Below are 26760 nucleotides of genomic sequence, written 5' to 3' on the forward strand. Positions count from 1 at the left end.
CCTTAGCTGTGCCATCTGCCCCGGGGATGGGCTCAGCAGCTCCAGCGGTCCATGCTGTCCTTGCAGGGATGAGCACAGCCCCAAAGTATAGCGACTGAAGCAGTGCATAATTCAGGATCGTAAAACACTTCCAAGTGTGCATTAATTATAAATATATTGTAAATGACAGTTTTTTTCCTCGAAGAAGGCACATTAGATGTGATGCATGGCCCCAGAGGAGTGTGTCAAATGAGGCTGGTGCCCGCCTGGAGCAGCCTGACCTGCCTGTGTATGCCCAGGCACGATGCGATGAGCTCCATGCAGTGCCCATAGTGGTGGGCAGTTGGGAGTTACCAGAGAAGCTCTGCTTGCCCCCAGTGCCCACACCCCACTGTGCCTGGGGAGGAAGAGCGCAGTCAGCTGGCACTTCTACTTCATCTTGGTCGTGTGTGCACCCATCTCTTTGTAGATGCAAAACTCAGTTTCCTCGTGGTGCCTCAGTGGACCATCTCTGCTCTTTGGGTGTGAACGCAGCAAGGCTGCATGGCGCGTTGGCTCTCCCATGCTCAGATGTGATGGTGAAGGGTATGTGTGCTGGCTTCCTTTTCCTCAGCCCCATCACGGTGCTTCCATCTGTCACCTGGTGTGGATCTGTTCCTCTGGTGTGTGACACGGCAGGCCTGGACTGGGAGCTGAAATGGTTAGAAGAGGCTGAAGGGTGACTGCTCTCCTGGCTGCAGAGCTGGGGGACACCAGGGATCCCTGAACCACTGCCCCAGGGCTTGGCCACGGTGCTAACTCTCCTGGTGGCTGTGAAACCCCTCTGTTCTGCTCACTTCTCTGCTGGAAATAGAATGCTTTTAACAAAAAAATCTGAAAAGCTTTTAGAGCTGGGCTGGCAATGTGATGCACCCATGGGATTTCGGGGGTAATGAGGTGGGAGGGAGCTGTTGCAGAGGTTGTGTGAGCATCACAGAGCAGTGCCAGGCTGTGGCCGTGGGGCTGCAGCATGTGCTGGGTGGTTAACATTTCAGTTCCCAAAAGCAGAGGGGAGAGCTAAGCCTTGCAGAAGCATTGGAGTTTGCACTTCTGGAGCCCTTCTCTGGTGAGAGCAATGCACCTTTCAGTGTTCTCCATGTATCAGGAGAGCTTTCCTAAGTGCCAAAGAGCTGCCTTTTTCTTTCTTTTTTTTTTTTTTCCCTCAGCGCAAAATGTGTGGCAGGAAAGAACTTCTGCTCTTGACTGAGGATGTGGTCAGCTGTGGAGCTGAGCTGGGGGTTTAAGGCAACCCACCTGGGGAGCTGAGTCCAGGCTGTGCCACGCTGCTGGGCAGCTGCTGATTGTGCACAGAAGGCAAGGTAAAGTGCAGAGCCTCAGCACAAAGGCTGTCATGTCCCCACAGAGCAGGTCCCACCCAGGACCCTGCACGTGTCCTTGCTGCTGGCAGCCGAGGCCCCATAGGACCCTCTTCCTCCTCTCCCCAGTCTGCCCCACGCTTTATGTGCTGATGCACAGAGAGGAGAGATCCCAGGGGAGCCATTCTCAGGGCCACTGATGTTCTCACCAGTGCGCTGCTGAGCGGAGGGGGACCTGGCAGGGTGGGAGCAGCACGAGTGCTTTGTGTTGCCAAACTAGGTCATGCCGTGAACTCGAGTGATGTGGCAGACAGAGCTAAAAATACAGGCAGAGCCGAGCGATTCCCCAGCAGCTGTGAAGGGCTGCAGCCCCATTGGGTCAGACTTTGACCTCGACCCGGCCACATCCACGATGGTCACTGGGGTCCTTGGGCTGCTGTGATGGGGTGATTCAGGAGCAGGTAATGGAAAAGCTCACCAGGGGCTGCAGGGCCAGAATCAACTCCCCCAGACACATCTCAGCTGGTGGTGTAAGTCCCTGCAAGGCAACTTGCAGTGTGCTGTTTGGAGAGCCCGTCCTGCAAAACCTGGGCATCTCATCCCCTGCTCCTCACCTGTCCCAGAAAACAGCCCCATCTTCCTGTAATTATAAACGTGTGAACCGTTAGTTACTGCAAAATAACGTGGAGGAGAGAGGACGGCAACACAACCCCAGTCTGATGCAAAAAACTCATCCAACCAAATTTTGCTCCCTTAGAAGGGTGCATTAGTTGTAGTGTCACACAAGGGGGGCATCAAGCAGATGTGGACAGGTGTGGGGTGTGCTACCGGGACACGGCCGGGTCCTGCACAGGAGAGCTGCTGGAAGGCTGTGGGTGGAGCCCTCCCCAGCCCCATGGCTTGCAGGGACCCACAGGGCAGCTCAAAGGCTTCTTCTATCCCTTCTTTGGCACTTTGGTTGTGCCCTCTGTGGTCAGCTCTCCTTATGCTGCAGGAGAGCACAGGCAGGTCAGTGCTGCTTTTCTCATCCTCCGCCTCTACTTTCTGCACTTGGAGCCAGAGCCGTGTTGCCGGAGCACCGCAGACGAGATTCCTTCTGACTGACCTTCCCCTGACAATGCCTACATTTCTTTGCATTGTGTCTTCTTCGGATGAAACATTTCCCCCATCGCTGCTGGAAAGCTGGCCTACTTTCATTCTGCCAGCTGAGATGGGTTTGTGCACGGAGAAGATCCCAGTTGCTCTGTGCAACTTCTCTGTCGCAATTATTCAGCGCCAGCCCTTCTGCTTCCAGCAGCTGTATAATGCATCAGCTGTGTTTTGTGCTCATTTCTCAATCAATGAAAACATTGATTAGTGTCAGGCTGGGACCAAATCCCGCAGAATCCCTCTAAATCATCTCTGTGTACTGATGACTCCTTGTTTGGAGATGGGTTTACAGCTCTCCATCCATTTAATGGGGGCTTTATTGAGATTGTATAGAGCTAAATTTGTAATTAGGGTGTCATATGATATCAAGTCAAGCAGGCTGCCAAAAGCTAAGCAAATAATGGCAACATGGTAACCTTTATCTACAAACTTGCAATTTTCTCCCAGGATGAAAGGAGGCTCATTTGACAAGACATGTTCCATTATACCACGCTGATAGGTATATTTTTAATCCTCAAATTCAATATTAATTGAATCCTGTGTCTCCATTGCTCAGTCTGAGCGCCGTGCCGGCCCGGCGCGCTGTTGGGGCAGGCAGAGCATCCTGCTGAGCCTGGCATCTCCCTACACCTCCAGCAAGCGAGCACAGCCCAGCTTGGCACATTGCTTGAGAGCCTCAGGTGCAAATCACACAGATCTGCTGATGGAGGAACTGCACGGATCCACCCGTGATGCTCCCCACTGTTAGCAGCCCAGAGAGTATTGCACCACCTCATGTCTGACATTGCCAGCCTTTCTAAAAGCAGAAGGGAACGGTGAGTGCCTTCTTGCCAGCAATGCACCTCTTCACGTGGAAACACCACGGCTCCTCTGTGCTGGGAGATTCCTAATTTGGTCCAGGTGAACTGTGAGCAAGGCGGGGTCACATTGCCCTCAGCACTGCCCTCAGCATGAGGATGGACTGGAGACACCCAGGGCTGTCTCTGACCAATGCTGCTAATGCTCCTCCAGCTCTATGGGACAGACCTGCAGTATTTCTCTTGTTCCTAACGCATTTAGAGAACAGCTGCTCACTGCTCATGGCTTTGCCAGCCATGGATTTTCCTCTGTCCATTTATTTTATCAATATCTGCCTCATAACTCACTTTGGTGATTGCTATGTATTGATTGCTCTTTATTACTTTATTCCTCTTTGTATATACCGTCACTTTGCTTCCAACTGCTGTTTTCAGGTTACCAACTTAGAGGATGGGTCTGCAGCCAGAATTATGTTTTCTTGACTGTGCAGAATTAGCTTTTGTGATGTATTGCAAGTGCCTCTGAAGGAACTGCTAATTCTCCCACTCTAACAGTTGTTGATTTTTTCCCCTTCAGTTTTCCTCATAATTTTTAAAACCTTTGTGAAATCTGACTACTGGTTACACAGGTATGGAATGGTACTGATAAGCTGTGCCTCTGTGGCAGCCATGTGTCCCCCTGGAAGCCTGGTGCACTGCTTTGCTGTCTGCAGCGTTGCACACCTTTTGTTTTTGTCTGAGTTTCCCCACTGCTGCTCATGCTGACCTGCCTTCAGCCTTTGATAGGACTGGAATGTGTTGCTGTGGCTCTCTCCAGCTCTTTACTTCTCCTGGAAGAGTCATTTCTTCTTTCAGCCTTTGCTCACAGTCTGCACTTCTGCACCACTGGTGTCCCTTTGTGCCCAGCTGGCCCAAATCCCCACCGTGGCCAGAACAGGGCCAGATCCTCCATCCCACGCCGTACCAGCCCTGTGCTGGCTGCACACAATGGCACACTGCTGCACCGTTTCTCACACGATGACATCCACCTTTTCCACTTGAGCACACTGCTGTTGGCTGCAGTTCTGCTGAAGATTTGCAGTGGCACACAGGTCTTGTGGAGCGCTGACAGATTCAGCTGCTGCCCGTTCCAAGTCCCAGCCAAATCCCATTCAGCCCATCTGATTTCACCATAGTAACTGGGACTGTTCTTTTTCCTCCCCTCAGGGCAGCTTGGAAGTGGGGCACAGAGTCAGCAGAACGCATAACCCCCTTGCAATGTGCACACACCGTATGCACTCTTTTCCTGTGCCCTGGGCTATTATATTTGCAGATGTGGAATTTGTTATCCTTGCCAACAGGATCTTAACCTATGACTCTTTGGTGCCTGCATCTTTGTGTGATGCCTCAGCTACAATGCATGGTGCCTATTTTGATACATCCTTGCTGTGGTCAGGAGCTGCTGACAGCCCTGAATGCGTGTGCAGCTCCTGTGGGAGTGTCCCCGTGGTGCCCAGAGCTGCTTCTTGTCATTAGTGTGGGCTCAGGTATGCACTTCAGGCCACAAAGGAGCTATGGAAAGCCCTGTAAATACAAACACACAATATGGCAAACCCCAGATCTCTTTTCCTCACCTCCCTTCCAGCTTCTCACTCCTTCTGCCATAACCATCACAAATAGTTTCCTTCCGCCCACCAGGAGGGAAAGGCTAAATGCATCCCTTATCATCCTCCAGCTGAGCTCTCTGAGTCATCTTGCCTGTGAGTTTCTGCCTCCTCTCCTTGCTCCTTGGCCTCGCTCTCTGCAGGATCAGCTCACAGCTGCCACTCCCTTGCAGAACCCCATGCCAGGCAAAGTGCATCAGAGCAAGATGGGCTCTGCTGTGCAGAGTGTGAGTGCTGCATTTCCAACTCTGCCTGAATCCTAACAGTAATAGAAAACGTGCAAGACAGCAGGTTTCATTCGTGTGCACAGCGCTTTAAATTACAGCAAGGATTGGGCATGGTGCAGGGAGTGGATCTGAGCTTCAGTGTCTGGATGTTTGCAGAGAGATGCTCACACAAACTCTCCTTTAACAACAATATTTTTCTTTCCATCTTAAATATAACACAGCCACTTTGGACTTCAACATTTCTCCTGCGGGGCTCCAACGTCAGAACAAAGGCTTGTTGTTATTTTGCCAAACTGAAGTACTGGGATGTGGATGGAGCAAAAACTGAGTAATCACTGAATCGTTGAGCTATCAGTTACCATCAGTGACAGCTCCTGGAGCTGTTTGGGAATCCCAGCCGTGAGAAACCTCTATTGCTTTGGGCCAAGTCCTGCTCCTCCATGGCTGCTGAATGAATGGCCCCTGCCAGTGCTGAAGGACCCTGGAAGAAAAACGTGTCTCTGGTAGGTACAAAATCAGCTTTTCACTGGGAAGGCGGTGCATCATGGGAACACATCACTCTGGGAGGGTGCATCCCATCCACGGAGCATGTCACTACTTGGATAAGAAACGCTGTGTTGGTGTAGGTGACAGCTGTGCTTCGAGCAGGCAGCAGGACCACAGTCCTCCAGAGGTCATTTGCTTCCACGCCTCAGTGACTGCACAGCAGAGAGGTTAAGGGATATTTTCCCTGTATGAAATAACTACGTTGTTTCCTCTGTTATGATGATTGGCTTTATTTATTGCAGTTTATTCGGAGGGAATGTCTTATGTCAATGTGAAGGCACTAATTTAGCCAGCAGGAATGAAATGTTACCATCCTCTTCATCTTCCCTTGTGCTATAGGTGATGCTTGTCTGACTGCCAGGTTTCTTTTATTTATCCCTACCCATTGTATTATTTTCAGAAAATAAGAGGAAAATAATATAATGCTGCTCTTAGGATGCCCACCGTCCTGCTGGCAGCTCTCATGGCTCAGAAATGAAGGGTCTCATCCAAATCCTTTGTCTCGTGGGCAGTGACTTCCTTTGCAGAGCTGTAGGAGCACGCTTTTCACAGAATCACGGAATGGCTTTGGTTGGAGGGGACCTTAAAGATCACCCAGTTCCAACCCCCTCCCATGGGCAAGGCTGCCAACCACCATGTCAGGCTGCCCAGGATCCCATCCAGCCTGGCCTTGAATGCCTCCTTGTAAGCTCTCTTCAGGTACTGGAAGGCCACAATGAAGTCTCCCCAAAGCCTTCTCTTCTCCAAGCTAAACAAGCTCAACTCCCTCAGCCTTTCTTCATAGGAGAGGTGCTCCAGCCCTTTCACCATCTTTGTGGCCTCCTCTGGAGCTGTTCCATCAGCTCTCTGTCTTTCTTATACTGGGGGCCCCACACCTGGGTGCAGTACTACAGATGGGGCCTCACAGGGGCAGAGTAGAGGGGGACAATCCGCTCCCTGCTGGCCTCCCTTCTTATGATGCAGCTCAGGGCACTGTTGGCCTTCCAGGCTGCAAGTGTACACTACTTTTGAAATGAACTCACCCAAACAACGAACACACACTGTAGCAATCTCCTGTGCTGCCACTTTTTCCTTTGTTTTGGGTCTTTAGAAGCTCCTCTTACCTGTATGGATTGTATCTGCACAGTTGCTCAGTACTGTTCAGTGCCAACACTAATATGAAATCCTGTGGTGGTAGCATTGGCACTAACAGTAGATGCTTGCTGTCAGTCATGCAGGAGAGTACAATGGGGCTCACACTCCTTTGGGCTCACTGAGGGTCAGGCAGCACAGGACCTGCTGTGTGTTCCCAGCCTGACCCAGCATGGGCTCTGGGCAGCTTGGTCTGGTGGTTGGCAACCGTGCATATAGCAGGGGGTTGAAACTAGATCATTGTGTTCCTTTTCAACCTAGGCCATTCTATGAGTCTATGGTATGAATAGGTCTACGTGTGTATCAACAAGGCTGTGCATAGGAGCCTTCCTGGCTCCAGTTAACCTGGCACCAGGCACTGTTTGTATTACAGAAATTATTTTAGCCTTCTGGGCCATGTTTTAAAGCAGGTTTGCTCACTGCTACGCATTGCAAAAAGCTCTCAGTCCAGACTGGGCTTCTCATTCCATTGCAATACAAATCTAATAAATAACAGGCAAGGCTGAGTGATGAGACCTTTGTGTGGTTTGCATATGAGCTTTTGGTACTGGATTGTTGTAATGCCTGTGAGATCTGGATGGAGACATCAAGATTTCAGCCAGCAGAGTAATAGCTAATTGAGTGTATTTCAATCATAAGATCCACAGAAGGAAAGCAAACCCCACAGAGTAGAAAGAAATTGCATCTTAGAGTAATTTGAATGTGGGTAGATAATTAGGCCTATTTTTCATGGGAACATTTGCTGGGCAAGATAATGAAAAGGCCGGCAACATAATTTTCTTTAAGTAGTGCGATGCCTCCCGCTAGGGATGGGCCATGCCAGGGCTGGTGCTGCAGTGCAGCGGGAGCCTGGGAAGGCATTGCCTGCCCAGAGGGGCTGTTTCATGGCAGTGCAAGCTGAAACCATCCTCCTTACATCTAATATCAGCTCAGAGAAAGCTGGTAAGGCTCCGGCAACGGCTCTTGGATAAGAAGGCAAAGTAAAGCCCACAGCTTCGTCATCTTCCTCTCACTCAGAATGTCAGCCACAGCAAAGTCTGCTCTTGTGAAGCCAGGCAGACCCAGGCCAATTTAGTGCTAATATGGGAATCTCCCAGCGGGAAACCAGGTTTAGAAGAGTTCCTGCTCTGAGTCATCGTCTGACCCCATCTGGAAGGCCAGCAAGGGCTGACAAAGCGGCTCTGAAGCGGCTCTGTGGCTGGGGTTCAAGCAAGATGCAGGCTGGCTGTCCATGCCCATGAAATCCCCTGTGCCAGAAGGTGATGCTGGTGCTGGGATTTTCCCTGAGCATTGGCTGCATGTGCTGTACCCACTCTGAAAGTGTGCACCAGCCCTCGTTATTCCCCCTTCCTCCCTCCCCAGTTTATAGCTGTGTGGGTATCAAAGCTCCACAGCCTGTTTCAGTGTGGTTTTTTTCCAGCTGTGGTATAGAAAGGTTCTGCTTGTCCATGTCTCCACACCCAGCTAAGTACAAATTCCCCCTTCCAAATCTCCACTTTGGAGCAGAGCTGCTTCTGTCTTGGCCCAGCTACAGACCTTGCTGCCTTGTGCCGGAGCAGGCAGGTAATACAAAATAAAGTTTGGCTTCTTTATAATGCTGGCAAAATGAGAAGACTTGGGCAAGTGCAGAGACTGGGAGAGTGGAGGAGAAGGTTCCCTCTTTGTAACCTGTAGCCTGGGTGAGTGATCAAGGTCTAACATGGTCTGACTTCCCCTCCTGCCAACATTGTACTCATTAGTGTGTCTGGGCTGGTACTTGTCACATAACAGAAAGAAAGGCTGAGAGGTGTATCCAGCCCTGATAATTGCTGATTAGATCTTTAACTAAAATTAGCTGGGTAAGAGTTGGCCTTAAGATGGGTCTGAGTGTTCTGTATCCTAGCTGGTTCAGAACTGTTCATAACGATCAGAACTATCTTAGGGACTGTATTTGAACAAGCTCTTATTTTCTGGTGCCAAGTGCATGGCTGTTTAGGAACAGCTCTGTCCAAGTGAATCTGCTCAAAGCAAAACCATAATTCTTGGCTGACTCCAACTTGTTAACTATTGATATTGCTTCTGTGATGTATTGCTTAATTTTAATTATTCCAGTTTGGGGAGACTTATTTACTTATACTGCCTCATTAGAGTGAGGTTTCTAATCGATGAGTTCAACAGGAACATCTTGAAGTGACTAAATTAACCAAGTGGGAAGGTAGCTAGGTGATAGTTTAGTGACCTCCTGGTACTTGGGAGAGCTTGAGCTTCTCACTGCAGTTGGACACAAGAACTGTTGTCCTCCAGCTCTTTCCATGCACTGCTATACAGATAAACCCAGACAGCTCCTCCAGCTTCCCCACCTTGGTTTTATCACCATGTCTCAGGGTTGTTCTGACTTGGCAGAAGAGCTGAAATGGGATGTTGTGACAGATCTGTGACATCTTCTGTTCAGGCTTCCATTATCCATTATTCCATTGCCCTTCCATTATCACCATATTCGAACCAGTTGTTTCGTGCAGAACAACAGGAACAGAGGGCAGTGGGCTAAAAACATCCCTGCCTGAGCCAGTCCTCTCCACACCACTGCTGGGTCTGAGCACATCAACTGACTGGGAGTACCCCCACTGCTGGTTCATTCTGCAGCATACAGCCCTGGGAAATGTCCCTAGGGTGGGGCTCCCACATCTCCCTTGGCACCACTACCCTGTTGGTAAATAAATAACTGCCAAACTACAGTCATCACACGTGGCCAGTCAAATATCAGCTTTGTCCTGGTTTTATGCTTACCATCCTGCGGTGTTGGTTCCCACGAGACTCCTGGGTTTGCACTAAACCCAAAGCCAGTGATCAGCCTGTGGTGCAGCTTGGATGGAGATGAGATTCAGGTGAACCTGGGAGAAAAAGACATCTCTGAGGGTAAGGATCAGTGCAAAGCCCAGTGCTGTGCTCTGCAGCTACAGCTGTTCTTCTCCTGTCTGCCTATCTTTGTGACTATCTAGACTAGATGTCCCGAGCCATTTTATTACTTAGTATTTCACTCTCATGTGGTCCTTGTATAAATCCTTACAGTGTCTCATGCATTATGACTCTGAATATCTTAGCACCATCAGCAAGTTTTGCCATTCCTTTTTTTTTTCAATTTCTTTTCAAGATTATTTACAAATACACTGAAGAGCGCAGACTGAGACCCCTCTACAGAATGGCAATAGATTTGAGGTGTTCCTTTCTCGAAGGAAAACCACTTTTTTTTTCTTTTTTACCCCCAGTATTTCAGATGTATCCAAAGGCACACTAATATTCTTTCTATCATTTTGGCCGAGTGTCACTTCACAGTCTGTAACAACCCCAAACCCTTCCCATTTGTTACCCTGCAGCTCCCAGACATGGAAGCTGCCATGCACAGTGATTACCTGCTACAATTAAGTAATTGAATTGTTTCATCCTGGTTCCTCATCCTGAGCACTTAAGAGAATGCCACTTCAGCCCAGTGAATTTGCAGTCTTTGGTTTGGCTATTTTTTCCTCAGCCTCCTCAGCAGGTAGCTTGAATGTAAGTCAAATCCTGTGCCATGTCCTTACACAGAGTTTTGGCACAGATGCTTCTCAGAGCTTGTCCTCGCCGACTGTGGTTGCAAAACACCCACTTTGTTCTTTTCCTTGTTCCCACCTTATCTCCTGTGAGAGCTCCTGTTGCACCATGGCCAACTTCTGACTCTCCAGCAGGCTTCCTGTGCTTCATGTGTTTGAAGAGGATTTATTATTATTTGCTTTTGCTTTTTCGCCAGTAGTTCATGTAACTGTTTTTTTGCTTGCCTTATTTCCATTTTGTTTTTAAATTTAAATGGTCAGGATACACATTCTTTTGCTCATTTAGACAAAAATTACTTTTCTAAGCATTAAAAGGCTGCATCCTTAATGTCTGAAGGTCATTGGCCCTTCTCATCTCAGCTTCATCTTAGACCTAACAAGGCATAGGACTCAGGATCTCACACTAGGCTAATACCTGTTTTTTGGTTTGCAAGGATTCTGTGATACCAGATTTTTCCAGCATGACACATTTATATAGATAAAAATCATCAGTGGCTAGGATGGATTTTGCCTGTCTCAGGTTTGGAGTATTTCACCTTCACCAGTGGAAGGAGGAGAGCATTTCTCTGACTAGATATGATTGTTTTTGAAGCAGTTTTGGGGTGTGCTCCCCTAGCATGGAGCAAGCTGGGCAGGGAGCCCCACCAGAGGAGGTTTGGGGCGCGGGCAGAGGGACTGAGATGCTCCCTGCCTCCTCGGCCTGTTTGCCTACATGCATCTGGAAGGCCTGTTGCCATGGAGAAGTGATGGGGAACCGTCTGCCTGGCTCGCCTGACTCTTTTCCTAGCACGAAGTAAAGGCATTTCGCCAGCTTTAATGAGCTGTAGGCGCTTGGCACAGTGGCTGCATCCCCATCTTTGTCACACTGGGCTGCCTGAACCCCCAGATTCCAGGAGAGATCTGAAAGCAGAGAGGAAACCTGAAGTGCAGGTGGGGAAGGGAGCAGAGTGCAAGATGGAAACTGCAAGGAGATTAGGAGCCAGGGAGTGATGGAGCAGGGCCCTCCACAGGGGTGCATGAGCTCTGGTTATGAATTGCAACAAGGGAAATTCTGATCAGTCATGGAAAAAACTCCTTCCCTGTGAGAGTGGCGTAGCCCCGAGATGGACACTGGAGAGCTCCAAAGCCCATCATCCAGCCAAGCTCTGAGCAGTGCCTTGAAGTGAGCCCAGCGCTGAGGCTCACTGAGCGGTGGATGAGGGCGTTTGAAAGAGCTCCCAGAGGAGCACACATGGCAGATAGTGGCCTGAAAGTGGGGTGAAGGTGGAGGCATCCCTCTCTTCCATTTTGGAACTGACAGTACTGAGCACTGCTTCACTCGCTGTAATTGCATGGTTCACATTCACAACAGTGGTTTTTTCAAGGTGTTCCATAAAAACAGATGGATTCCCTCTTACTTTCTGCTGGAGAAATGCTTTGGTGTACAAAAAATAAAAGTAAAAAATTAGGGGGGTCGTTTATGGCTGTTGGATGTTTGATGGGGATCTCCTTCTGCGAGAAGAAATCCAGTACGTTGGTGCTGGGTCTTGTTTTGGATCTGAACAATATCACTGATGGGAACTTCGGGGTGTTCCCATGTGGATCTGGGGGGTGACATCAGGGTTAGAGTAGAAAGTTCTGTTGATTTTCTTCTTTTTTTTTGTTTGCATTTTTTTAGAACAGTGTTTTCTACTGCAGGCAAAATCTTTAAATATTATGAAATAAATGAGTATTTTTTTTTTCCTGCAATTATTTGGTAAAAAGAAAAGTGGGGGTAAGGACAGTAAAAAGGCTTGGGCTGTGGCAGTGTGCGCACCTCCAGATGGGCATTTCTGTGTTCACAGTGGTGTTAATAAGGCTGGGCACTGAGTTTCGCAAGCAGCTCTACCATCCTCACCTCCAGCACTCAGGACTGAGGCAGACCTGCCCTATCTGCTCTCTGATATTAGCACATGGCAGCGAGACTACAGCATTTATCACCTCATCACTGAGTTCATCACTGGATAACAGCTGAGCCCTGCTGGTCCTGCTTGGGCCCAAAGCCCCGTGGGGAAGTGATGTCGGTATGGGCAGCCCTACCAAGGGAGCAGGGCACAGTGACCAGCTCTCCTGGTGGCAGTGATGGAGAGGCTGATGTCATTTAGCACCCCTCCTTCAGTCTAAGCTAAAAAGCAGGGCGGTATCTTCATTCTACACGTGGGGAACTTTTTCTCTCACAGCTGGTATCAAAGCAGAGAGACATTTCTGCAGGTCTGCTATTCGTGGTGCCTTGCTGTGAGATCTGTGTCCGTACACAGCAGAGCAGTTGGGTTTTCTGCTCTCTAAATGACTGGCTTTGCTTTCCAAGCTGCAGATTAACAGAACCAAATAGTTAAAAGAATACTTGAAGAAATTAAGTCTATTTTCCTGCAGATTTGACTTAATGGGAGAGAGGGCTGAAGCGTTCTCCAATTTTTCCATCTCCCAGGTAAAGAAAAAACAACACAGAACATCCTGAGCTGGAAGGGACACATCAGGATCGCTGAGCCCAACTCCGGGCTCCACACAGGACACCCAGAGGTCAGACCACACGTCTGACAGCATTGCCCACCCGCTTCTTGAGCTCTGTCAGCTGTGGTGCCATAACCACAGCCCGGACAGGCTGCTGCAGTGCCCGACCGCCTTCTTAGTGAACAACCTCCTCCTCGGCAGCTCCAGGCCCTCGGGTTCTACCGCTGTCACCAGAGCCCACCGGCGCCCGCCCCTCCTCGCAGCCTTCGGAGCGCCGCCGGAGGCTTCGCAACCGAGCAGCGTTAAACCTGACCTGGTGGGCCGCAGGGCCGACCGTGCAGCTCAGGAGCCCCTCACCGCCCGCTCAGGCTTTGCCGAGAAGAATAAACCCCTCAGCGGGCGTCCACTTGGGGTCGGGACATCACCGATCCCATCAGCGGAGGGCGACAGTTTGATGCCAAACGGCCGCTCCGTACCCGACGCGGAGCCGCGCCTCACGGGAGCGGGCGGCACCGCCTCACCTCAGCGGAGCCCGCGCCCCTCGGGCCGCCCGCCATGATGTCAGGAGGCGGGGGTGGAGGAGGGAGCCGGCGGCCAAATATAGCGGCGCTTCCTGGGCGGCCGGCCGCGCCCCGGCCCTCCCTCCTGCCGCAGTCAATGAGCAGGCAGCGGCCGCGGCGGAGCGCCGCACTCGCCGGGGGCAGCGGGGCGGCATGGCGGGGCGCTGAGCGCAGGGAGCGGCCCGGCACCCGGCCCCGCCGCGGCATGGGCGGCCGCGGGCTCGTGCGATGAGCGCTCCCCCGGCGGTCATCCCCCGCGCGAATATGGGCACAGCCGTGTCCAAAAGGAAGACGCTGAGGAACGAGGCCATGTCGTCGGTGGCGGCCAAAGTGAGGTGGGTGGTGGAGTGGGATGAGGGGAGCGCGGTGCCGCGGGCGGTGGGGCGGTTCGGTTCGGCGGACCCCGCCCGGGGCTGAGCCGTGTGTGCGGATCCCCGCTGCGCGCCCGCACCTTTCGAGGCTCGGTCGGAGCCCGTCCGAGCGGAGCGGGGCTCTGCGGAGCGGGTCGGGCGGCGCTGGGGCTTTGTAATCCGTGAGCGCCGTCAGCCTGCTCGCTGGGTTCTAATCGGCTGAAATGCCATCTGTGTGCCCGGGGGCAGCGTTCCTCAAGGGCTCCCGTTCCGCTGTGTGAGAAACCTGCTGCGGGAACGTCCCACAGCCCTGGGAAACACACTGCAGACCCAGCGGATCTGCCCTCTTCTGCAGTGCCCGGGGCCGCTGTGCTGAGCAGGGAGAGGTTTGGGTTCTGTGGTTGTGCCTGTCGTACTTTCGTGCTTGCCAGGCAGCGTAGGGTTTCGCTGACTGCTGTGCCCGTAGTACGTATGAGTGTCAGTCGTAGGACATCCTAGAAAACGTGTTTGTCAGTGACTCTGCTTCAGTTCACAAAGCCATCGTGGAGGAGCTGTGCCCATTGCTGGGAAGGACAGACTCGACCCTCCTGCCTCACTGCAGCCGTGTGTCACTGCATGGAACGGCTCTTCAGGGACCCTTCCAGCACAGCTGTGTGCCGGGCAGGTCTGTGCGGGGCTCTGCTACGTCCAGATGGGCTCTGCGCTGCTGAGGAAAAAAGGGAAGAAATAAACTTTTCGGCTGTGTTACGTAACCTCCTTTGTGCCAGACAGAATTGCTTTGGAACAGCCTGGAGTCATGTGTAGGGCTCGATCTGTGCTGCTGAGAGATCCGTCACCTCTGTGAGGCAGGGGCTCAGCATTATGGCATCTCGCTGTGGACGGACGGTCTGAGGGCTGGAAGGGAGCACCACCAAAGCTGTCGGTGTGGTGCTGTCCTTTTGTGTTGTGCATTCTGGAGTGCAGCTGGAGAAAGCTGTCCAGACAGAGCCTGGAACTTCTCCCCACATTACGGTGTGCTGTGTTCATAGCTGACAATGGGAGTGCTTTCGGCTGTGTTCAAAGGTTCGGCAGTGAGATTCTTTTTGGCAGATGTCAGCCAGGTGGTTAGAAAGAAATGACATAAAATGCACCTTGAGTGCTGTAATGAGGCTCTAGGAGTAGGATTAGACAGCCAGTCACACAAACAACATATTCTGTAATAGGTGAGAAGATTTCAAATGGTAGCGTGGGTGTTTGAGAGCAGCTAGCGCGTTTGGAATGCAACTGCCCACATCAGGATGGGCAGATAGTACTCGTGTAGTGTGAAATCTGCGGAGTCCAGGTTCTGGTTTGCTGTGTGTGTGCTGCAGCTCCTGACAGGCGGCGGCTGCTGCTACTGCTGCGTGGGAGCTCAGAGGTGTGTGGTGGGGGTGTGAGTCGTGGTGTTTAGATCAGAGGGGTTGGTGGGTGGGCTGTGGAATATGAAGCCCCTGTGGGGTGGTCAGGCAGGCCATTGCGCAGCGCTGCTGTATGTCTCTCTGTTCATACCCTGCTTAGAAATGCCCAATTGAAAAAGCCTTTGGGGAGGGCAGGGAACACGGAGCGCCTGGTGTTGCTCCTTTGTGTGAAGGTGGTGCTGGTGGGGAGCAAGCACTGCTGGTTTGCCTCTGTCCTGCGCGTGTCAGCCTCTGCCTCGTGCGGTCACAGCCATCCTCAGCATTTCTACAGCAGACAGCATCCACCTGCTGGAAGGTTTCTCCAAGCTTCCCAGTGCACGTTGTCTCTTCTCCTCTGCCCTGGGTCCTCCTTCTACATCCCACATGTCCTCATCTCATTCCTTTACAGGGAGGGCTTTCCAGGATGGTAGGTAAGGCATACAGATAGGCTGCTCTACCCTTCCACAGAGGGCTGGGAATACCTGTGTGGATAATGCTGCTGCAACAACCTGGCCCCTGCAGTTTCTTGTAGGCAGTTTTGGGGCCTTGCATTTGTGCTGCAGGAAGAGATGCTCTGGGATTGTTTCTCAGCACCTGCTGAGCTCTGCTCTGTTCGTATTTCACCTGGGGCAGGTGACTTTTTGAAAGGAAAAAATCGCATCCTGAAATGCACTACAAGTTCAAGCAGCTGCTGATGTATTTTTATGGTGTGCAGCTGGAGTGTGTGTGTGCACATTCAGCCCTCTTACTGAGCAGGGAGCATCGTTTGTTTGCTGCTGCGAGGGATGTGATCCAAGCAGAAGGTGCAAGCTCCCAAGCTTCTTCAATTTAAAATCTCTGCAGAGCTGCTCAGGGGATCTCCTGTCCCAGGAGAATTCATTAAGCTCCACGCAGTGTGTTGTGTGTTAGGACTTCTACGTAGCTCCTCAAAAATAATGGCATCATTGCTCTGCATTATCACCATTGAGGGCATCCGTGGTGCTGTGTCTGTGGTTTTTGTGGTCCTGTCCTCTCCTGAGGAAGCTGCAGCAGACAGCTCCAATCCCACCCCCTGGAAGTGGTGCTGGCCCAGCGGCACTGCTTTGCTCAGGTTTGAAGTGTGTCGCTGTGAGATCTTGCTGTCGTGCTGTTTCCTTCATGTGTGTGCTTTTCTTTTTTGCCTTGCAGCTCCTGGGGCATGCCTGCGGATGGCAGGGATGTGTGCTTGTCCTTGTGTCGTGACCTTGGTGCTGCCCTGCTGCCAGCAGCTCTGGCAGCTGTGGTTTGGGCATCTGCATGTTCCCATCAGGCCCAAGAAGCATCGGACACGCTCTCCTTGGCTTCCTTAGCATGCTTTCAAGGGCAGAGATGAACCAAAGTCTTTAGAAGTGGCTCTCTTTGTTCTCACTGCCCTTGGACCTACAGAACGATGCTGACATTCCAGATGTGGCAATAAACTCCGCTGCAGCTCCACTTGGTATTACTCTGGTCTGTAGCTTTCTTGTGGGGGGTGCAGCAGTGCTTGTAGAGGACGTGAGGCTTCTGCTGGGTGTTCCAGAACTTCTCCTCAGTGTAGTTAGCACAGGACATCTGTCAATTGAGTGTGTGCTTTATCTTACCCAGTGTCAGGACTTTGGTGTTTGCCTCTCACAGAGAGGAGAATTCTGCCTCACTCCCCCTTTGCTGACTGCTGAGGCCAGAGGGTGCTTTAAAACAAGTCCTCAGAGGCTCAGAAACTGTCTGTCGTGTGCTGACACAACACCGAGATACCTGAATGCGCTCCTTACCTCAGGTTTCTTACTGCCAAGTCATTTCTGGCTTAGCTCGGGGTTCTTAGTGGAGTCTGGATTCCTTTTTTCTGCCTGTGAGTTTTCCCATGGATTGTATGAACTCCCATGTTTTCATTACCTGCTCTGTTCTCTCTCTTCCTGTCAGAGCTTTGTAAATACAAATTCTTCCAAGACGGTGCGAACTTTGACTTCGAGATCTGAGCAGTGGTTTTCCTTTTCCCAAGAGTGACAGTTTTTCTGTTACTTAGCTATTGCGGAAGGCCAACTTGTGTCAGCGTGATGCTGCCATTGGGTTTAACCACTGTGAGCATCAGTGGTTTCTGTGTGATGGAGCTGCTAAGGATGGCCGTGCTGTGGTGCTCCCAGGGCTGCTGTTGGAGGATGTAAGTCCCAGTGGTGCGGGACTCTCTTGCTCCTGTTTTTCTGATGCACAGCACTATCACATGCTGTCATAACTGATTCCTGCAGCACCTCCTGGCACTACTTCTGAATGTGCATGAGAAGGTGTTTGTTCTTTTCTCTTTCTGTGCAACGCTTCTGAATACTCTGACTTTTGCTTATCCTGCTGCAGAGCTCGAAATGGAGTTACCACAGTGCTTTCATGTATTTCTCAGGGTTTCAATACATATTTTTTCACTCACTTCAGTGTCAGTTTAGTGGAGTGCATAAATTTGTGTGCATCAATTTCCCGTAGCTGCCAGTATGTATCAAGGCTCCTTTTATCCTGTTGATGTGATTATTCAGAGACGTAAAGGCTATTCCATACTCATCACGCTGTAATTGATATCTCTGTTATTTGGCGGCTTTCCTCCTTCTAGCAAATGTTTGTCTAAACCTTCTCTGCTTCTCTGCCAGATCTCAGTCTGTTTGTCTTCCAGACACGGCTCCAGCCCTGACACCAGCACTGAGTGCTGAGGGATGCCTGCAGAAGGGCGGCTGCCTTTGCCTGCGTTGTCCCACTCCACCCTCCACGCTCTGGAAGTAGTTCTGTTGGAGGAGAAGCCAAAGAAGATGGTAGTGTTTCCTCTGGGGCACAGGCAGCATTCTCTTTGCTGGTTGCACTCAGTATACCAAGGCAGTGATGTCCGGGTAAATCAAGCTGTACCGACTGCATTATGTGCAGGTCTGATCTGTCGCTAAAATGAAAACCTCCCTCTAGATGAGTCAGGGCTGAACTTGTCGTGTCATCAGCTGACTGCCTCTCAGTAGCTACCTGCTCATTTGTATGCTGCTTTCACAGTGTCATACACACAGGGCTATAGCTTGTCTCCTTGTGTCCATGTAAGGCACCTTGCACTTCATCTCAGTCGTGTGAAACAAGTTTCTTTTTTCCATCTCTTGTAGGTTAAATCGTATGTCTCTCTCCAGCCCAGCAGAAGGATTACAGTCCAGTGCCGTCAGAGGGCTTGATGGGCTTTGGCTATGATGGCTGAGATGCAGAATAGAGCAGTTACCAGCTGCTTGGGTTTTGCTCTGGCTTTATTTCGATCATGTCAGCACGTAGCCAGGGAGAAGGGGTGAATGGCACATTAACGATGCTGGCAGGTGCTGGCAAACTGGGGTGATTGAGCACTGCGAGTGCAGGGAAGGAGGACAGGAGGCTTGGCAAGGTGAGGCCAGGCATAAGGAGTGAGTGTGGCCATCTGAGTCCCCTTGGCAAGAGGCACATGTGGGCATCTGTGGGAGATCCGCTGAGGCACAGCCTCGGTGGCACTTGAGAGGCAGAAATGTAGAAGGGAACCACTGAGATAATAGGCAAACAATTAGTCTGGAGTTTGTAGTGTAATTGGCTGGAAAACCCTCATTGCACATTGTGCTGTGCAGGCTTCACTGGCTTATTAACTGTCACTGGAGAGCTGTGATCAGGCATCCGTGGCTGTCTGCTCTTAGGCTGACCGGCAGCACGAAGAGCAGTGCAGTGGGATGGCAGGGATGGAGCTGCGGGCTCGGCTGGTGTTGGCAGCACGTTTCTGAGTAGCCCTGTGCTCCTCACCTGTGCTTCTGCTCTGTGAGGAGACGGCTGAGCTGCTGGGCCATGGCCTGCAGGGTTCTGCCCTGCTGCCCCTTCTGCTGGGGGTGGGGTGGGGAGGGTGAGGCTGGAGGCTCTGCAGCACCTCTGAGCTCAGGCTCTGAGTGACTGTTTTGGCTTAGGATGAGAGGGATGGAGTGCAGCAGTGCTCCTCTGGCTCTGTGTTAGTCATTTCTACTTTGGGTCTTAAGAAATGATTGGTGCTAATTTTTTGAGCGTGATTTGCAAGCTAAAGGTGAAGCCTTGGTTCATGTTCTAAGGCACACAGTTCTGCTTCAGGCGTTGGTGGAGATGAATGGAGGAAAGTGATAGGTGCTCTTGGAGCTTTTGAACTACTTACAAACTAAATTTTATCTTTGCATTTTAGAGTATCTTTTTGTGCAAGTCCCTATGCTCTCACTGATAGTTTTCTCACTATTATTTTTCTCCATGAAGTGGCTGATGTTGCTCTGGATGAACTTTGAAGGCATATTGGAGGATGTGTGTCCTGCTGTCTCGGTGGAAGAGAGGCTGGAAGTCTCCAGCATAGCCTCCTGCTGCCAATGAGCCCAGGCCTGGCTTTTGGCTGAGCCTTTGCCCTTCTATGCTGGGCTGCAGGAGCAGCTTCAGCTCCCAACTTTTTCTCTGTTGCCCCAAGAGCAAGTTCTGCATTTTACTAAGGCCAAAGGGTAGTGGGTGCAAAGACGATTCGTGAGGCGCTGTCCTCCTGTCTGGGTGAGCCACAACAGTGTGCTCTTTGCAGATTGCTGTGCTAGTTGTACAGCTCTTCCACACGACTGTGCATGGCAATGCATTGGGCAGCGCAAATTGGGCAGCTGGCACCTCAGCTGATGTTAGAAGTACATGCTGGTCCTAGACAAGCAGGAAGCTGGAAAAAAGAAAAACCTCAGCACTGCATGTTGGCCTGTAATGATGCAGAAGGGTTAAACTTTTCTTCTTGCGCAGCTCTAGCTGTGCTGCACCAAAGCTCTTCGCATTTGTCTGTGCTGAAGTTTAGTCCCAGGGAGACCAAATTGTTCTCTTCTTTAATCTTTCACATCAATCCCCTTTTGCTGGCTGTGGATGACAGATAGACTCCCCACTCCTTCCAGTTCTGGTCACTGGGAGGTACGTTGTGGCTTTGTTCGCCTCCCTCCCTTTGGGAGGAGATGAATGAAAGCAATGGGAGAAAATCCTGGCCACACAGGTTGGGATGTGCAGTGGTGTTGGGTAACAGGGCAGAAGGTTGATTTGGAGGTCAAAGCTGCTTTCACTTAGACATCTGACAGCCTTTCTGAGCTTAGCCTTTTATAGCATCTTGAACTGGAGAGGGATGTTTCGAGGCACGGAGAGTCCTCCCAGTTGCCCCATGTCTTCCTCGCTTCCCCCACAAGAGCTGTCCGTGTGCTTGCAGGCTGAGAGTGCTTGGCTTCACTTCCCAGGGAGGTGGGCGCCTGTTTGATCTTTCTGTTTGTGAGTCTCCACCCAGTATTTATATGAGGGAATGCGTGCCTTGACCTTTCCTTTCCTGTGTGGGTTGAATGCAGAGAGCTCCCAGGCTGGAATATTTGTGGGTTTGCTCTCTTGATGTGTAATAAGGGTTGAGCTCACCCAGTCTGGTTGAGCTGTGATACATTTCAGTAAAATCTCAGTCATTCATGGGACCTAAACCTATTGAAGAACAGGAAGAGGCTTTTATGGGTTGCCAGTGGTCCAAATACTGATGAAGTTGGTGCTGGAAAATTTAGGGTTAAGGCAGGTGAAATGGGTGTTACCATTAATGTCTAAGCGTGATTGCTCACAGATAAGAGCATTTGGAACTGGAGTAGAAAGAAAGATTGGGGTGATGTTTGGGACTGGGATGGATTTCCTTCCCCTCAGAGCTGCAGGAAGGGTTAACTCATGGTGCTTGGAGGTGTGATCCAGCTCCTAGCTGGGATTTATGGGCACCACAGAAACAAGACCAAGCTGCACACGGGTGAACTTTTTTCTTTCTTAGCACTGGTTTTGTCTGTTGTTTCTCTGCCAGGGTTGTAGTGCAACTCTGCTTAAGGAAATGCTTTGTCTGGTGGAAAACTGAGGTGTGTTAATAGAGGAGCTGCCACTGCAGCTTGTTTCACTTGGTGTCACCTAAAGCTGAGAGAAAGAGAGCAGTGTGTGTTAAGCTGTTCCTTCTTTGCTTGGATTTCAACCACTGTCCATCTGTTCTTTCTCTTACTGCTGCCATTGGTGATGCTTGGATGCACAGAGCGGCAAGGGCTTTTGGAGAATACCTTTCACAAAATCATCCTGAAGGCAGAAATGGCTCAGGTAAGTGATGACATACATTGTTTTTATCTGCATGCACACGCACCTAATTACCAGTATGCCTTAGAATTAAAGTGTGTCAACTTACTCATTAGAAAGGGCCAGTGTGAGATCCCAGCAGCAGAGAGGCTGCAGAGTCACCCTGTGGATCCATGTGAAGCCCATGAGGAGAAAAGGCATTTGGGTGACTGAAGGTTGGGTGGGCTGTGGGGACAAGCTCCGTTCCAGTGGATCCATGTCCTGCCATAAATTCACTCCTCAAGCTGCTGTCCTTGGATGACACTTCAGCTGAAGAATGAAAAAGTGCACTGCATGAGGCTTCTGCACTGGTTTGTTACTCCTAGGTCTTGCTTTCACTGAGGAATAAAAAAAATAAGAGTTGTGGTACATGAGTTGACGTGCATAGTGTATGTGCAGCAATCTGTCTTTGCTGGCAGAGGTAACCTTTGGATTTCTTCCCGGGGTTTTCTTCAGCAGGGGGTTAAAATGCAATTTGCCTTGTCAGGTTGAGGACACTGGCATGTGCTAGCTAATGTATTAATTTTTTAGACATAGAAATTGTCCCTGTCAGCCTGTGCTGGGTTCTGCTTGATGGGCTGGGGGGCATCTAACAGGGCTGTGTCTTCTCTGTGAGGGAAGAAAACATTTGGTGGATGTTAAATTTGCTACAAAAGACTCTATGGAAAATCTTGTGTGGGTAAATAGCAGGGTGTTCTATAGCACTGAACTCTTCCATGGGGATAAATGTATTAAATAGAATGCCAGCACGCTAGAAGCAGACACATATAACTGAGGAATCAGTTATAATATTATAATATTATATATGTTTATATATATGTGTGTGTATATCTAGATAGATATAATATTATAACATTATATAATTTACTATATATAATTATAGTATTACATGTATAATTATATATTGTATATATAATATTATCATAGAGTGATGTTTACATCATATGTAAACTATATGTTTATTTAGACCTGTACAAGTAGAAAAGGTTTCTTATTCGAAGAGTCACACTAGTGTATGTCAACCAGATGGAGTCCCTGCCTTTTTCCTTGGATCTGCTCTGATGACCTTCAAGTTGTCCTTGGCTGAATTGTGCGAAGTCTGAGAGTAGAAGAGCTTAAAGACAATATACTGCTGTTTTCTTTGATATATACATTCTTTTCCTACAGCCTTGAGAAACTCCAGTGACACATTACTTACTGACAGTATTTGCTATAAGAATGACCTTTGGTGGTGGTGAGGGGGGGGAGAAGAGAGCAGGAGAAGGCTGGGGGTCAGTGCAGCTGAGATGGAGAGTCCATGTGGTGAGGCAGAGGGGAGGTGAAGGTTGGACATACTTCAGAGATGTTCCTCAGTGACAAAAGCAGCCTTTATCAAGGCTATTTTTGCAGCTGTTTCTGTCCTTTCCTGCAGGGAAAGCAGGAATTGCTATTTGGATCCAAGTAAATTTAATTACCATAGGTAAGAACTAAGCAGAGAGAGGTTCCCTGGAATATACCGAAATCCTTTGTGGGATCCTTCAGCACTGAATGGGAAATAAATTCATAAAGCTCCCTTTAAAGTCATCTACGGGAATTCTGTAGTTTAACACAGTCTGTTGCATTTCTTTGTAACTATGGGAGGATGACTGCTCTCCTATAAGAATGATGGACGTAGAAAATCTGTCTCCCTTTTATTCTTCCCAGCTGTGCAGTATGAGAGAAATCAGCTCTTTTCTGCCCGCAGAAATCCTGTGCACCTCAGCACTGCTCTATGAGTTCCTGAACACTCCACCTTTGGCTCAGTGGAGCGGAACCAAGCCTTTGGTTTCAGAAATATTGCAATTAGCCCTAGGAAGTCTTCAGTGCACTATCCTGGAGGAGGTTTTTCTGGGTGACTCAGGAGGAACGTTTACCTCCTCTTTAGTGCTTGGCTCAGCGAGCTCTGACTGTTCTGTTTACTGCAGGGGTGGCAATAGACCCATTTTCTTCCCTTTGCTTCCCTTTTGGATCAGGCTGGATTTGACCCCTTAGGATTGCTCAGTTTTTGTTGTTGGCTTTTTTTCCTCCTGATCCTTATTCAGAGGAATTAGGCAAAAAAGAAGGGTCGGGCTCTGCTGTAGCTGACAGAGCGTGGATCTGTTAAGGGAGCTGGGGCTGAGGTGCCAGGACATCTCCTGCTCCTCTCCTGGCCCTGTTTGGTGCTGGTTTATTCATGCAGACTGAAGCTCTGGGAAGGCTCCCTCGAAGAGCGCTCTCCATTGTTCAGCATTCATTTTAACTACAAGGCTGTTGTAATGTCCTTGCTGGCTCTTATGGCTTTCTGATGTGTTTCCATCCTGTCTGTGGAATGGCTTTAGTGTAGGGATGGGTGTCCCTTGTGACAGACCAAGAAGAAAGACGGGGAAGAGGACTGAAGTGTTGTAAAAGGTGAATGTAAAAAGGCTGGAGAGAGTAAAATGCATTAAAAATAATGACTCAGGGTCTCACCAGTGCTCATGAGATGAAGAGTTCTAGAGATTACCAGAGTCCCCATCTTGGGTCTCAGAAGCCCGCATCGAGGTTTTGATTTCTTTATATCCATATATTGAAACTACAAGGAGAAGCTGACACTGAGGACATGGGGAAGTGAAGGTGAACAACAATGGCAAGTGGAGTACTTGAGATATTCCTCCTGCATAGGAGGAGTGGCAATACATCCCAGTGAGATGGGATTCAGGCACAAGAGAAGATCCCATCAAGTAAAATGTGTGCTCGGTGCTGCAGTGATGATGGGCCTTGGGCCAGAGCTGCCTGGCAGATCTTGACTCACATTCACTGTGGTTATTAGCAAAAACAACGTGGCTACTGGGAGTGTGTTGCATCAGCACAGACCAAAATTAATCATTACCTGAAACTGGAATAAACCTCGTTTTTAAGTTCAAAGAAGTCATCTGCACTCCTTCTCTTTATTCATCTGCAACGTTTCAGCCGTCTGTAGAAATGCTGAAGATGTAATGAGAAAGGAAGAGCTTACAACCCTCCCCAAAGCAAACAGCAGTGGATAATGCTAGCAAGAGAAAAGAGTGTTTACTGAGACTGCAGTGCTACATGCAGACACTGCACTGAAACAACTGCTGGTGTTTGCACCCTGGCTGTTTTCACTTCAGAGGAGCGGGTGTGTGTGTGTGGAAGGTAGCAGCCATGCAGCAGGGAGGTTTTTTTGTGCTGCCAGGAACTCACAGAGAGCTTGAGAAACTCCAGCACATGGCTTTGCAGTGCTTTGGGTCAGGGGAGTGCCCTGAGGGCTGGGGCTTTTGATGAAGCCAGGGCTGTGGGGTTGCAGCTACAATATGGTCTCCAAGGGACCTTCGGTTCTCCAATGTCCAGACTGTGGAGCTGCAGGTGGGTACTGACTCAGGGTAAGCAGCAGCCTGCCTTTTCTCCATGGAGACTTACCCTGTCATGGGGTGGATCCCAGCCGCAAGTCTGGCCCAGCTGTCCCAGTGCATCCCTGTGCAACCTGGATTCAGTCCAGCAAAGGGATGTAGAATCTCACCTCAGGGCTTCAGGCTGCTTCCAGCCTCAAACAGCACAGGTATGGTGTGGAGGTGTCCTCAAACCCACTGCAGAGCGTGCTGGTTGTGAAGTGAGCAGGAGCGTAGGTTGAGGTGTTACCATGGGAATGCTGTGGTGGTGGAAGCTGCCTTTTGCTCTGTTGGGTCGTGCCTCACAGGATCAGTTTTGTCTGCTCACATTAATGTTGCAGGCCAATCTCAAAGGTTATTGGGAGAGTAACAGTGAGGTACAACGCCAACAGTGTCTTCAGCAGTTTGTATCCCCGAAGTCTAATTGGAACAATTCTGTCATATTTAAGTGACCTTCTGTTTTCTCAGAACTGCTCCCTCGCTGAAGCAGGCCTTGCCTTTTCTCTGTGAGATGCCTTCCTCAGGAGCTGTAGGGTCGGAGTGCCTGCTAACCTGACAGTGAGGCTGACTTGGTCAGGCCGTGAAGACCCCATAGTGAACAGTGTACTCATCACAGCAGTGCTGCTCCTGTCACCTCTAACAAGCTGCTCGCCAGCTACTGAACTGTGAAAACACCTCTGTGAATTAATTCTTAAAGAAAAAATGATCTATCTCCATTTTTATCTATGTCCCTTCCTCATGCTTTAATATTTCGAACAAATTTCCTGGGTTTGTACTGGGGGGAGCTTTGCACTGCAGCTAGGATGCTCCCTCTGTGCCCCATTGGGAAGAGGAGAAGATGGCCTGACAGTGTCATAGCATAACTGGGGCAGTGACAGGCATGTGGGATGAATTAGAACTGAAACTGAAGGAGAAACTGCTCAGCCTTGCTCTTTGAAAAGCTGTTCTTTATTTGCAGTGCCATGGGCTTGAGCCAGTGCACCCATCTGCTCTCTCATTGAGGGTATCACCTGGGCTCCTACCAGTGTGAAATAAAAAATAATTAAAAAAAAAAAAAAAAGACCACAAACACTTCAGTTTCATTTCCCCTATTGGGAACAGTAATGCAAAGCTGACATCTGTGCCTTTATTTTCAGTGGCCGAGGCAGCCCTTTTGTTTAGTGTTGGTACTTTAAGTTGAAGAAGCATCAGGTGCAGAGAGATGCACCTTGCTGAGGTGGAGCAGGGAAGAGGGAACTGGCTCTGAAATTCACTTCTCTGAGATGACAGATTTTTTTTAATGGGATTTATCTAGGCTCCCCTTTGCCACTTTGTTTCTGGTGCTGGAGCAGAGGTTTTAAATCTAAGGCGCTTTAATCATTAGTTTGGCTGCTAAATGCAGTAATAAATTTGGGTCTTTTTTATAAGCCTTATGGCTGTAATTCTGCCTTGATTTATAAACTTCTCATCCTATGGGGCTACAAGGCAGTCTGCATCACTCATGAGTTTGGCTTGGTGATCCCTACGGCTGTGAATGGGCATCACTCAGCTGAGGCTTATCCCAGTGTGCCACCTCTTCACTAGAAATGCTGCAAGAGGGAAAGAAAATGCAGAAGCTGTTAGCAATTAGTTACCTGGTTTAGAGCATGCACTCGAGATAGTTCCTGAATGCACTGGAATATATTGTAATTAAGTGCCTAATGATCAGGAACTAAATGCACCACGAATATGGATTCTTTCTTTCCCAAGACACTGCTGGTTAACTGGTACAGTTCACCATTGCTGTCAGTGGTCCTCTTTGATACCTGTGCTCTAATGACTGTGTTGGGCAGTGCTGCATGCACGATGGAGAAAGAGCAATGTGAGAATGAAGGGAAGCAGAGGGTGCTAACAGCAGGCTGCTTCAGCTGGCTCGTAGGAGGCAATTCCACTCACTGCAGAAGTCCCCTGTTACTGTTTGAGCTCTCTGAACTGAACATCCCTGTGGCTCAGGTTTCGTTCAGCATCAATCTCTTCACCAGCTGGACTTCTTTCCTAGCAGGAACAAACTATCAACCTTAAATGCATGGTGTAAACCGCTCTGGTGCTCTGGCAGCACCTGAATCCAGT

The 26760-nt window shown here is 49.8% G+C and overlaps 1 protein-coding gene and 1 long non-coding RNA gene across 11 annotated transcripts in view; one reads left to right on the forward strand and one right to left on the reverse strand.

Annotated features, from left to right (window-relative positions):
- The first annotated feature begins 1395 nt into the window (after positions 1-1395).
- Positions 1396-26760, forward strand: part of NSMF (NMDA receptor synaptonuclear signaling and neuronal migration factor) — a 57638-nt gene continuing 32273 nt past the window's right edge. For 7 of the 8 annotated variants that reach the window (XR_005840424.2, XM_015279659.4, XM_415535.8 and 4 more), the window contains exons 1-2: positions 13550-13757; positions 21213-21274. Coding sequence is in view for 6 of the 8 variants with exons in the window: in XM_015279659.4 (XP_015135145.1) it covers positions 13651-13757; positions 21213-21274 (169 nt within the window). In the remaining 2 variants the exon portion in view is untranslated. Of the gene's footprint in view, positions 5654-13549; positions 13758-21212; positions 21275-26760 lie in introns of those variants that run through there. The other variant, XM_046901953.1, reaches the window with a different exon arrangement.
- Positions 5325-13438, reverse strand: LOC101751447. Of its 3 annotated transcripts, XR_006931706.1 has the most exons (4): positions 13384-13438; positions 10217-11976; positions 9594-9697; positions 5325-5631 (listed from the first exon to the last, which is right to left on the reverse strand). It is a non-coding gene; the product is annotated as an uncharacterized LOC101751447 (long non-coding RNA). The 3 variants fall into 3 exon arrangements; XR_005840426.2 differs by lacking the exon at positions 10217-11976 and having other exon boundaries at positions 13176-13438; XR_005840427.2 differs by lacking the exon at positions 13384-13438 and having other exon boundaries at positions 10217-13267.

This window comes from Gallus gallus, chromosome 17 (genome assembly GCF_016699485.2).
Source record: "Gallus gallus isolate bGalGal1 chromosome 17, bGalGal1.mat.broiler.GRCg7b, whole genome shotgun sequence".
NCBI classification, from domain to species: domain Eukaryota; kingdom Metazoa; phylum Chordata; class Aves; order Galliformes; family Phasianidae; genus Gallus; species Gallus gallus.